The sequence below is a fragment of the Vombatus ursinus genome, unplaced genomic scaffold (assembly GCF_900497805.2).
Source record: "Vombatus ursinus unplaced genomic scaffold, bare-nosed wombat genome assembly UNPS02009835.1, whole genome shotgun sequence".
NCBI classification, from domain to species: Eukaryota; Metazoa; Chordata; class Mammalia; order Diprotodontia; family Vombatidae; genus Vombatus; species Vombatus ursinus.
Window position 1 is genome coordinate 17,450,474 of NW_020949613.1, and position 12,354 is coordinate 17,462,827.

General features: G+C 36.8%; 1 protein-coding gene across 1 annotated transcript in view; it reads left to right on the forward strand.

The window, feature by feature from the left end:
• The window catches only part of ADGRB3 (adhesion G protein-coupled receptor B3), a 902,542-nt gene extending 890,985 nt beyond the window's left edge, over positions 1 to 11,557 (forward strand). The window contains exons 29-30 of the mRNA XM_027852945.1: positions 5,047 to 5,151; positions 11,369 to 11,557. Coding sequence (XP_027708746.1) covers positions 5,047 to 5,151; positions 11,369 to 11,557 — 294 coding nt within the window. The remainder of the gene's footprint in view (positions 1 to 5,046; positions 5,152 to 11,368) is intronic.
• Positions 11,558 to 12,354: the final 797 nt, after the last annotated feature.

Consider the following 12,354-nt stretch of genomic DNA (forward strand, 5'->3'; position numbering starts at 1 on the left):
CCTTTCTTTGCATCCCCAGCACTTAGTATCGTGCCTGACATATAGTAAGGGCTTGTTGATGGACTGACAATGTCTAACTATAGATGTGACAGATGCTGTAAAGGAAGAATTGACATACCTCTCACAGAATTTCTGGGGGCCCTTTGCTTTGAGCATTTACTGTCAAGATGATCCTGAAAAAGCCAGTGATTCCTTGACAGCTAGACCTATTAATAAGTAAATGCTTTCAGGTAGAAAGATAGGAACACAAATGTTTAACATCCAGCATCTAATAATAATTTCTATGTACTCATTTTTTTTAAACCTAGAACCATTAACAAACCATATCAATTATATTTTATATCCAAAAAGCTTTGCAGTCATTTTAATATTATTTTGTGACTATGTATACAGTAGAACTTTCTGTCCTCAAAGTGCTTTATGAAATTTGTTGATTAGTTCCTCGCATGAATCCCAGTCCCATAAGCACTTATTCATACAATTCAGGTATAGTCCTCATTCAATCAAAATGTGATTAGAAATCCTCCAGGAAAACCAAGCATCTTCTTTTTCCTAGAATAGACTTGGGGTTAGGTTTGTTCCCCACTGATGATGAAATAGCTTTACTTCTTCTCAAGTACTCTGCCGACTGACCAGATGAAGAAAATATAAGAAAATGAATAGACAAATAAGTTCAAGAGGTTAGTCAAAGAGATTGAGGTGTGTCAAAGCTGGGCATTATCAAAGGGGCAGAAATAAAAAATGAAGAACTTAAAATTGTAGGAGCATAAGGTTAGGACACCAACTCAATAGAAAGCAAATGAAGAAAGGAATAAATGGGGAAAGGAAGAGCTGCTCCAGTGAGAAAAAGAAACAAGAAATCTTCAAAAATCTTGATTAAAAGATACTGAAAATCAGGGGAATATAAACTGAAATGAGAGAAAAGAAATGAATAAAGGTCCATGGGTGGGGAGAGGGAGAGAAGTTCTATTGCTTATAAGTAATAAAGAAGTAGTGCTGCCTATCTAGTACATCATGAGCCTGGCACAGTGTCAGTTAGACCTCGGTTCAAATCCTCTCTTGCACATAAACTGAGTGACCCTGGGTAAGTCCCTTAACCATCAGTGAACCCATACAACTAAATGGCTGAGATTACAAATTGAAGAGTAAGTGTTGATATTCATTGGTGGAAGGAGTTTCCTCATAGAGAATTGAAATTACAGCTTTGACCCTCATTGTCCCCCCCAAAAAAATCCAAGAAGCAAAAAAGAAATGCTCTTTTATATCACAGATAACTGAGATATAAAGCAAGGAGGAACCTCAGAGACAGTGTCACTTTACAGATGAGGAAAATGAAGTCGAGAGAAATTAATGAAGGGAACTTGACTTTATTAGACAAGGTAATCCTAGAAAATCTGATCCTGTTATACTATATGGTAGATGTTTGATTTCTCTTTGTTTTTGGCTTGGACTAGTGTTTCCATTGATGAATTCCTTGTGTGAAAATTCTTTCCATTGATAGCAGAAATTCATCTATAATTTACAATCTTAGTGAGTTGCCTGGGGGCAATGAAAAGTTAAATGACTTGCCCAGGGTCACACAGGATGATGATGATGATAATGATGATGATGATAGCATTTGTATCAAAATAGTTATAGAAATAGTATCTCATTGTAGGCTTATATCAAACCTAGGAGGTAGGAGCTATTATCCCCATATTACAGAGGAGGAAACTGAGGCAGACAGAAGTTAAGTAACTTGCCCAGGGTCACATAACTAGTAAGTGTCTGGGGCAGGACTTGAACCCAGGTCTTACTGATTCCAAGGCTGCACTACACTACTGTCTCTCATTATTTTATTAACACTAGTATTTTTTGAAATCCACAAGGAAAATGTCACAATGGGACGTTTGTTTTGCCCCAGTTGAAAAAAATGTAAATAGGGAGAGTCATCAACTGAAACTCATGTTGTTGGGCTAGAGTTGAAGCCAAGATTGTACAAGCCAAATTATTTTAAGCCTTCTGATATCTATCCTCAGTTTATTTAATAGACTTTGACTTGGCACTAAGGGTAACACTTTTTATTATTAAAAAAAAATAGCTCCTACCTTACCTAAACAGAATATACTGTATTACATTTGCCAACGAAGTACACTTTGTCTTTTAAACTATCCATTGTTACATTGTTACAGCAAATTCTCCCTGTCATAAATCTTTACTATCTATCACTAGTCAAATTATACTTGCAAGGTGGCTCTTCACCAAGTCCTGCCATTCTGTTTGTGTTATGCTCCCCACAACTGATGTGAAGCTAATGGCTCTATAATTGCTTGCTATGTTTCATCCTATTATCATGAACAATGCTGCCATTTTCCTGTCCTCAACTATCTGATTTGTCATCAGTGAATATCTGGAGCTAAAAATGTCAAGGGTTGGGATATTTGGGTATTATGAGATTTTAAGTGGTAACATCTCTCACAAGTAGAATGAACAGAGAAGACACTGGCTTAAATCCAAGTTTACTGTGTATAAAAGATGTGAATCAGTATTGGTGTAGGAAAGAAGATCCTTTCATGTTATTAAATTAAAATTTGAATTCTCATGATCCATTTTCATTCTTGTTCCTAAGAAGCCAAAACACACTCCATGAACGTCTTTGGGGACAAAAGTAGACACTACAGACCTTAGGCAAAGATATATCACTTTAACATTTTCAAAACAAATCCTTGTGTTAAGAAATTAAATGATACTTAAGTTAGACATGTAGACTTACTGATATAGCACATGTATGCAAATCAGCTCTGTTAAAGACCTCTGACTCCATAATGGCTATGGGACCTTGCACTAGACACTTACCCTGTCAGTGATCAAGATAACTCTAAGACTGTACATTGCAGATAAGGGAATAAGAGAGAGGGATTTTCCTCATTAGGAGTTCTCTAAATCACAAGTTCAGTCCCTATCCCTGTATTACCCTATGCAAATTAAGTAACCAGAAAGTCTATGATTGAACATGCTAGGGAAACAGATTATGTATCTGGTCCTAGAGGAACACTGAAAATATTAATGCCCGCTTCACCAATTTCTAACTTCTAAAAACTGATAATTTTATTTGAATTCTGGTTTCCATCCTCAAGAGTTGGAAATTACTTCATTCTGGTCAATATTTATAAACTGCATCCTGCAAATTCATGGTATTGCTTACATAACTCTTTTCTTGCTATTATTATTTTATGAACATTGCATTCTCAAAAAGGCTCAGTGCAAAATAGATTCCCCCAAATAATTTAAGACTATATATGTATTTGTGGAGCATTGAAGTCCATAGCAATGATTTTATCAGTTTAGGAAACACCCTGATGTGAAAAATCCCTCCACACATACAGATACATATAGACAACTTATCTGTAATTTAGAGTCTTAGAAAGTTGGTTAATTCATTTGCCTGTGATCACCCAATTAATCTGTGTTAGAGCCAGAACTTGAACCCAGGTCTTCCTTACCTCAAGAATAGCCTTCTATTCATTATGTCACAACTCTTGAGAATATTACATGAAAACACTTTGTAACTGTAGCATGCTATAGTAGTCATTGTAATATTAATAGCATTAAATTTGAAGGTGGAGTAGTGGGTCGGGGGGTAGTATAAAGAAATTGGATGAGGGTGCTTATGTATTTTGAGGAACTACTGAATTTCACATTTTATTCCATGAACTCTAATGACTACTTTGTTCAAGTAAGTAGTCATTCAGTTAACAAGCATCTCTTAATCCTTTACTATGTGCCAGGCCCTGTGCTAAGCACTGAAAATAGAATTATAAGCAGAAAGAAAGATAGTTCCTGCCCTCAAGAAGCTTACATTTTAATAGGGGAATACAACACATAATGGGAAGCTGAAATGCCGGTGGCAGTGAGAGGAGAGAACAGAGGAAAGCACCAGTATGGAGGGCAGCATATCAAAGCAGTAGATAATACAAAAGTGAAATCAAGAAACGAGGACATGGCTGGCCTGGGCCTCCTCCTTAAAGTGGAGGTCCTGGGAGGCACCAACCGGTCGGAGGGAGAGGCCACAGGGATGGCAGATACTTCTAATGTCTGAAATACAGAGTGGGAATGAGCTTCAGAGTGAGAAGGCTTCTAGTCCAATGTAGAGAAGCCCTGGGAAAGTTAGGAGTACAGGCTAGAAAGGAACAAAGAAATGACTGCCCTGTGACTCCCTGTCAATCAATCAGCTGTTATCATTTTTAAGATTTCACTATGAGCCAGTCACTTCACAAAGTGCTGCAGATACAAAGAAAAGCAAGGTAGTTGTTGTAAAGGCGGTAACAGTCTAATGAGGAAAACAATATTCAAACAACCATATGCAAATGAGCTATGTACAGGATAAATTGGAGATCAACAGAGGGAAATTGCTAGAATTAAGGGAGATTTGGAAAGACTTCATGTATTTGAAGGTGATTCTTGTTCTGTGAAGCTACATCAACCCTCAGCAATTACACACAAGAGTTTAGACCCTACATACATTTCAGTTACTGTAATGTCTTGGATCAATCTTTACTGCAGGACTAGGGATTCCTTTCCCCTTTAGTACAGCCAGATCAGATTTTCGTGTTTATAGAAATAAAGTATAACAAGTAATATTTACCCTGTCAGGAATTGAGGGTCTCGTGTGCTTCACACATCCAGATTTATATATGCATATTTTGTAAATATATATTTTTATGCATTTGCATATTCTTTTATGACAATTTTGCTAAAAAAAAGTTTTGACTTTGATGAAAATCTTACACTGAGGTGATTGCATTTGTAATACATCTGTACTATCACAAGAAAACTATTTTTGGCAGTCTTGTAAGTAGAAGGAAAATTCAATATTTTATGTACAAAAACTGCTGAATAAGAGACCAAGAGGAGATTTGGTGGAACTCATTTACATTTGTGGAGTCTACAGGGACCCCCTGACTCCTGCCAAACTCAATTTGCCTTATTAGCAAAGAGAAAATAATGAATCTAAAAAAAAAGCAAAAATCCAATTAGGAATGAAAACCATTCTGTCTTCTCTTGCAGAAGGTCATGCATACTAGGAAGAGACATATGGAACTATTTCAGGAACTAAATCAGAAATTTCAGACTTTGGACAGATTTCGGGACATACCAAATACAAGCAGTATGGTGAGTATACTCTTATTTAGTCAGCTCAATTCACTGAATATGAACTCAGTACACCAAGTATTTAATGCCCACCCACTGTATTATGTTCCCAGGACCCTGCTAGGTTGCTGCAGGGGAATGTGGAGGAAATATATCCAAGGAGGTATGATCTCTGCCCATGCAAAACTCACAATCTTCCTGGCTAGCCAAGATGTCCACTCATAGAAAAGAGAAGAATCCATCCATGAACCGATGAGTGGGTTAGTGGACAAGTGTGACGGAAGCACCTGTCTTTATGCTATGGAATGACCTCACTTATTATGAGGAAGAAGATGTGTTTTTTTCCAAAGGCTTACTTACATGACGCAAAGCAGACTTCAAAAGATCCATGATTTCATAAGTGTATTTATTTCCTCCACTGATGCAGAACAACTCCATGATGCATTACTATAGCATCTTCACATAGATCTCAAAGGGCCCTCATTTTATAGAACAGAAAACTGAGTCCCAAAGAGCAAAGATGGCTTGTTCCACGTCATACACTGTTCTAGGCTGGTCAGCCCTCTCATTGTTCTTCACAACCACCCTAATAAATTAGATCTTAATGCCTCATGTTACCCCATGTACCTTGAATGCCCTTACCTCCAAATTCTGCTTACCTGAAACCTAAGCATTGTCCACATTCAATTTCAGTCCTATCTCTCTAGCACTCTTCCACCCTTCCCCCTCCCCCCCGACCAGAATCCTCCAGGCTGCAATAACTGTGGTTGGGAGGCAAAAAAAAAAAAAAAAAGGACGAGTCTATTTTATTTTTTGTCTTGTTTCATGAACTGCCACATTCAAAGAATCAGTTACCAAGATGCCTTTGTAGCCCCCTCATACTCAATTTCTCATGTCTGTGCCTTGACCATAGCTGTCTCCTATGCCAAAATATACTTCCTCCTAACATCCACCTCTTAGAATCCCTAACTTTATTCAAATCTCAGCTAAGTTGAACTCTTCTCATTGCAGTACTAGTTAGCAAGTGATTGTTCCAGCTATCAGCCTCATCTAGCCTGCTAAAGATGTAAGTTCCTTGAAAGCAGGACTACTTTACACTTATTTTGTATCCCCTAATGTGCCTAGGATGGTGCTGTACTTATATCAGACATTTGATACTCAGAAATTGATTACTTCCCTCCACTTCCTCCTAACAATTTGGGCACAGAATTTTGGCCAACAAATGACATTAACACAGTTCTCTGCCTTGATATTAGGTGGAAGTAAATTCACCAATTCCTCCAAAAATATTAAAGCTGAATTTGAAATAAATTGAAGAAATCATATTTTCAACACCTATCAAATCCAGAAGGCACATGCAACTAATCCAGCTGGCTGACCAGTGTTGTATGCAATCCTGATTTCCCCTTTAGTCTCTAGTCTGAGGACTAATTCATTAATGGTACAAATATATGGATCTCAGTAACCTGACACTTGCTATTGCCCTTCTGATTAAACATCTCTGTAGCTGCATGACTTTTCTCTATTTACTTAAATTTCTATGTTGTCTATAAACATTTATTACTGCATTAAATGGTAGGTAGGGGAGGGGAAAACTGTCTTTACTAGATAATTATTGCCCTAACTCTTCAAGAATGGAGAAAAAAAGAGTTCTTTATTCTGTTTTATTGATGATGAACTTGTAAGATATGAGTTCATTATCCCTGAGTCACATTATTTGTAGTAGTATATTATTGCTGACAAATCTTCTAATTGGATAGGAAAAGACATTTTAAAAATATCAATTAGGCAATTTTTCTTTTTATCTGGTTACTAACTTATAACACCTAAATGATAGCAATTTCATAAAATAATAAAATTTTTAGGGATAGAAGGAAACTTGAAAGATTATCTTGTCCATTTTCACTGCTCAAGGCAAGATAGTAATCAAATCACCCCAGAGAGATCATTGTTTAATGACCTCCAGAGAAAGAATTTCTTCTCTTTCTCTCTTAAATGTATGTGTGTGCATGTCACACCCAAATAGCTGTTCAAAATCCTTCTTGCTGCAGCCTAAACCCATTCCCCTCAGAGAACTGTATCTCATCAGCACAAGGCTTGAAATGAGAACAGAAAGAAGCCAGGTGATTCAGGCTATCATATCAGGTGGAAAAAGCAGAAATGGGATTTTTACATTGTGCAAAGATTTTTAATACATTGAGTATTTATAGGAAGGAAGGAATAGATGGAGGGAGGAAAGCATAAAGGAATGAAGGAAGGACTTATAAATGCCTACGTGCTAGACACGTTACAAATATTATATCATTTGATCATCGTGACTACCCTTGAAGGCAGGCATTTTATACTCCCCTTCCAATCTTCAGTGTTATTAAAAAAGCATACCTTGTTGGCAAGTGCCCTCCAGTTATTACTACCTGCCACTTCTGTCTTCACTCCCCTGCCCTCTTCCAGCTCCCCCTACCCAAACTGTGAGGCTTCAGTGATGGTCATGATAACTCCTCACCACAAAAAGACCGCCTTCAAGGACATGACTCATTCCTTCAGAACTCCAGAGGTGGGCACTACAGACAAATCAGGCAAGGGCAGAGTGACTAGTTGTTCAAGAAGAGCCCGAAAATGAGGCCAATATTGTTTAGGTCCTCTTGTTATTTGTTATGACAGGCAGTATGCAATAGTGGATAGAGACCTAGCCTCAAAGAGCTAAAGTCTTGTTTTCAAGTTCTACCATTAATAGATATATCCTAGCAGTGTGACTGAGCAAATCACTTAACCTGGTAGTGCTCTAGGCAGCTCTGTAAAGCTATATATTATAGCGAAAGTACAGACCTTCATTGGTAGGGAGTTTCCTCCTCCAGGAGTACTCTATGCCAGTGAAATCAGATCCAGCTTCTATCCCTATGATTCATTAAAACAAATTCTTAGAAATTAAACAAGACCAGGGGTGTGCTGGCAGATGATTATCAACCGGCTCTCCAAAAGAAACTGTGTACACAGCACACATTTAAGTTTAATCTTTATTATTACTATTTTCTCCATCACTTTCTTAGTCTAGAGACAATCAACAAAACAGTGAATCAAGCCCTGATTGTAGTATTTGCTCATTTCCAAGGTGGAAATGCTCACAATGAAAATTTAACAGTTATAGCTGGTACCAGCTGCCTCCAGCACACCAATGGACAAGACTCTTAAGTAAGAATGAATACAAATGTTTTTCAGCGACCCCAGGGAATAGCCATCAAAGCTATTATTCAAAAATTAATTCCCTGATATCACTTTTATGTTCTTGGTATTAGTCTTCTCATAAAAAGCAAAATAGGGGAACATTCCAAATATTTAAAGAGAGTTAGTGAGCTCAGTTCTGGTTGATCCAGTTTTTATACTAATGTTACATTCAGACTTTTTTTTTTTAAAACTTCCAAAAGAGGTGGAGTCACTGGATGGAGTTCAGCAAATAAGCCAGACCTCTATTTTATGTCCTTCATTAGTTAATCACTACAATCACAACCTACATGACTTTGGACAAATTACTTAACCTCAATGGGACTCAGTTTCCTCAAATGTAAAAAGAGGGGCTTGAATTAAATGACCTTTCAGGTTCCTTTCAACTTTGGATCTATAATCCTGCAGTCCTATAAGAAAGTGGGGAAAGGAGAGAATGTTTAACTTCTTTCCAGGAACCATATTTGATTTTCACAGACACAAGCTTCTTAAGTTAGATATGCCAACATAGAAAAGACATGGAAGATGTTAGATCTGAAAACAATCTGCATTGTGTTTTAAATACATTTAAACTGGAATAAATATAATATAAATTATATTATATTAATCTAGAATAAATATAATTTTTTTTTCTTAAAAAAAGAATTAATGAAGATAAACAGTCCATATTCTCAGGAGTAAAATCATTTTAAATTTCAAAGTAATATAGCTGGGGAAGTGTAAAGAAAACTAGACTTGGAATCAGAGGATGTGGAGCTGAATCCTGGCTATGGCAATTATTACCTGCAGGGCTTTTGCAAATCACTAGGCCTCTGTAAAATGAAAAAGTTGGATTAGTTGGTCTATAAACTCCCTTTGCCCTCTAAATTTATGATCCTAAGTGAAACTATTTTTAAAACTATTCATTATTTATTCTAATGGGCATATTTAGCAAGAGGACATTAAATAGGCAACATCCTCTCCAGAATGATGATTCATGTTAGCAAATTTCTGGATTAAATTTAATAACTGGGCAGTTGTACAAAGCACGGTTTCCATTTCATGTTTCCTCATAGGACTAAGCAATATGACATTCAGATCAATATGATGTAATTTCACATCAGTTTGGTAACACACAAATTGGTCTGATGAATGGTTTCTTTTTTTTAACTTAGATGTCAATAATGATTTCTGCTATAAAGCTCTTACATAAAACTCCACCTATAATCATGTTTCTTCATCTTGTACTAATTGTCAAATAACTTGTCATTTAAACATAGTAATATCCATGACCACAAAAGAGCACAAATGCTATGCCATATAGACATGATCAGGACTCTATCAATAGCGAGATGCACCCTTCCCTCAGAGAAGGCATGATAAATTCATTATAAGATGGCTCAGTGGATATAGTGCTAGATTTGGAGTGAGGAAGACATGAGTCTTCCAAAATCATTTCTCAGATAACCAAGTTACCACTTTTCAAACTCGGTTTTTTCATCTATAAAATGGGGCAATAACACTTATTTCTCCAGGTTGTTGCAAGAATCAAAAAGATAACATATATAAAGCAGTCTGCAAACCTTAAAGCAGTATCTAAAATTATTAATATTATTAAGCATTAGGAGAAAAACAGTAACTGATTCTAGAAAAATAGCTGACTATTTGGCAGAGGGGTCTTCAAAAGCTCTGTTATTCAGGAAATGTTTCCCAGAAAACTGAACTATCAGAAGGAAACAATTTGCAAAACTGGAAATGAGTATCCAAAATATGCATGAGATTATGTAAAGTTGTACAATGGAAGGAGTGAAAGAATATGGAGCAAGGGAAAATGAGAAGTATTTGAACAATACAAAAAGAAAAAAGAAAGAAAGGAAAGGAAAAGAAAAGAAAAGAAATGTGAGAAAGAGCTCAAAGGGGATAGACATCTTTGATTTTGATCTAGAGACCACTTACAGAGACCACTTACTACCAAGGTGTGTAATCATTGGCAAGTCTTATTATCTTATAATGGCTATCTAATAATCTGAGCTTCTTGCCTATATCTCAGAAGATTCTATCACCAAATTGCAGACTTTCTATCATTTAACTTGAGTTTCCCTTCCTTATCAGACCTCAGGGCCCTGGCAAATGCCCCAAACAAGCCAGGCAATGACCATAGACCATGTGGTACCGTGGAAAGAATGCTAGATTTAGAATTAAAGGGCCTGGCAGCAAGGTGGCACGGTAGATAGAGAACCAGACCTAGAGTTGGGAAGACTCATCTTCATGAGTTCAAATACAGCCTCAGACACTCACTAGCTGTGTGACCCTGGGCATGTCACTTAACCCTATTTGTCTCAGTTCCTTATCTGTAAAATGAGCAGGAGAAGGAAATGGCAAACCACTCCTGTGCCTTTGCCAAGAAAACCTCAAATGAAGTCATGAAGAGACAGACACATGAATGAAGCAGCAACATTTAATCTGAGCCAAGCCATCTGGGACAAGTTGTGTAACCTTTCTGTGTATCAGTTTTCTCACCTGTGAAACTAAGGGGCCTCTTAGGCCCATTTCAGCTCTAAATAATAATAATGATAATAGCTAGCATTATAAAGGAAAGCTCTTTACATATGTTATCTCTTTGATCCTTACCGAATCTCATCACTGAGGTAGAAGCCATTTTTCTTCACATTTTACAGATGAAGAAACTGGGTCTAAATGAGTTACTTTCCTACAGCCACAAAACTAGTGTTTGAGCGATTAAGAGTCTAATCTTACTAAGATTCCTTCTCTAAATGAGTCTATTCTCTGTGCTCCTCCAGATTAGCTCCATGAATCACAAGTTAGAGACAAGGTGCTCATCTACTCTTTTTTCAATGCAAATGAATTCAAATCAGGCCTGTTCCTTGGCAGCTGGCTGCAATTTCAGATCCTCTCTGTAATTGCTTAAACTGGATTAAAGCAGCAAATAGGCACTTACCTGACATGCTCAAAAAAAAAAAAAAAAGACACCAATCCCATCCATCACATAAATGGCTTTCCTCTCTCCTTTTCTTCACAGGAAAACCCAGCACCAAACAAGAGCCCATGGGACACTTTCAAAAACCCTAGTGAATATCAACATTACACCACAATAAATGTTTTAGACACAGAGGCAAAAGATGCTTTGGAACTAAGACCAGCAGAATGGGAGAAGTGTCTGAATTTGCCTCTCGATGTGCAGGAAGGAGACTTTCAAACAGAGGTGTAACAGAAAGAAAGCAAAACATACTGCTACGGAAACAAGATGGCTCATTGCACTGACACTCGAGACTTGGGAAGCCTGACATTCCTCTCTGGACATGTGGCTACCGTACATATGTCAGGATCTTCATGTGCCAAACGTCAGTGGTGTTTTTGTACCGTATCGTCCCGCTAGGCAAGCTAGTGGAGAACCAGGTGTACAATTCTTACCATCCTGTGTTGTAAGTAAACGTGGAATGGATTTGTACGGTAATCTTTATAGATAAACCTCAAGCAACGATTCATGTTGTAACTGCTTCATTTGGTTTAGTTTTCAGAAAACTTTACCGTGAAGCACAATGTATATATTTATGCAGTTTTTAAAGTTTATAACAGTCTGTTTGGCCATTACTACACTTTTTACTTTATAATATAAAAGCAAAGTTTTTGTCATTAAATGAATGTTTGTTGAGCTACATTCTTCATTGCTTTAAATGCAATAAAGTAATAATCTCACTTTTATATGAATAATATATTTCACATCTTTATTATTGCAGTTTTCTCCAGAAAGCTCAGAGTAGCTTTCTCTGCTGCAGCTGTGTATAAAATATTTAAAATGTTGTATGGTGTAAATAAACTTTTGTCTACATATCAGTTTTTTAGTGCATTTTATTTGGGATTTATTGAATTGAAATTTACATATTTATAAAGTTTTTTTTTAAATGCAGATACTGAAAAATGTATTCTCAGTTTTAATGGCATACCATTATTACTCCTTTGAGGCTAATGCTTTCTCAAATGTAAAAGTAGGTTTGTATAATAGGT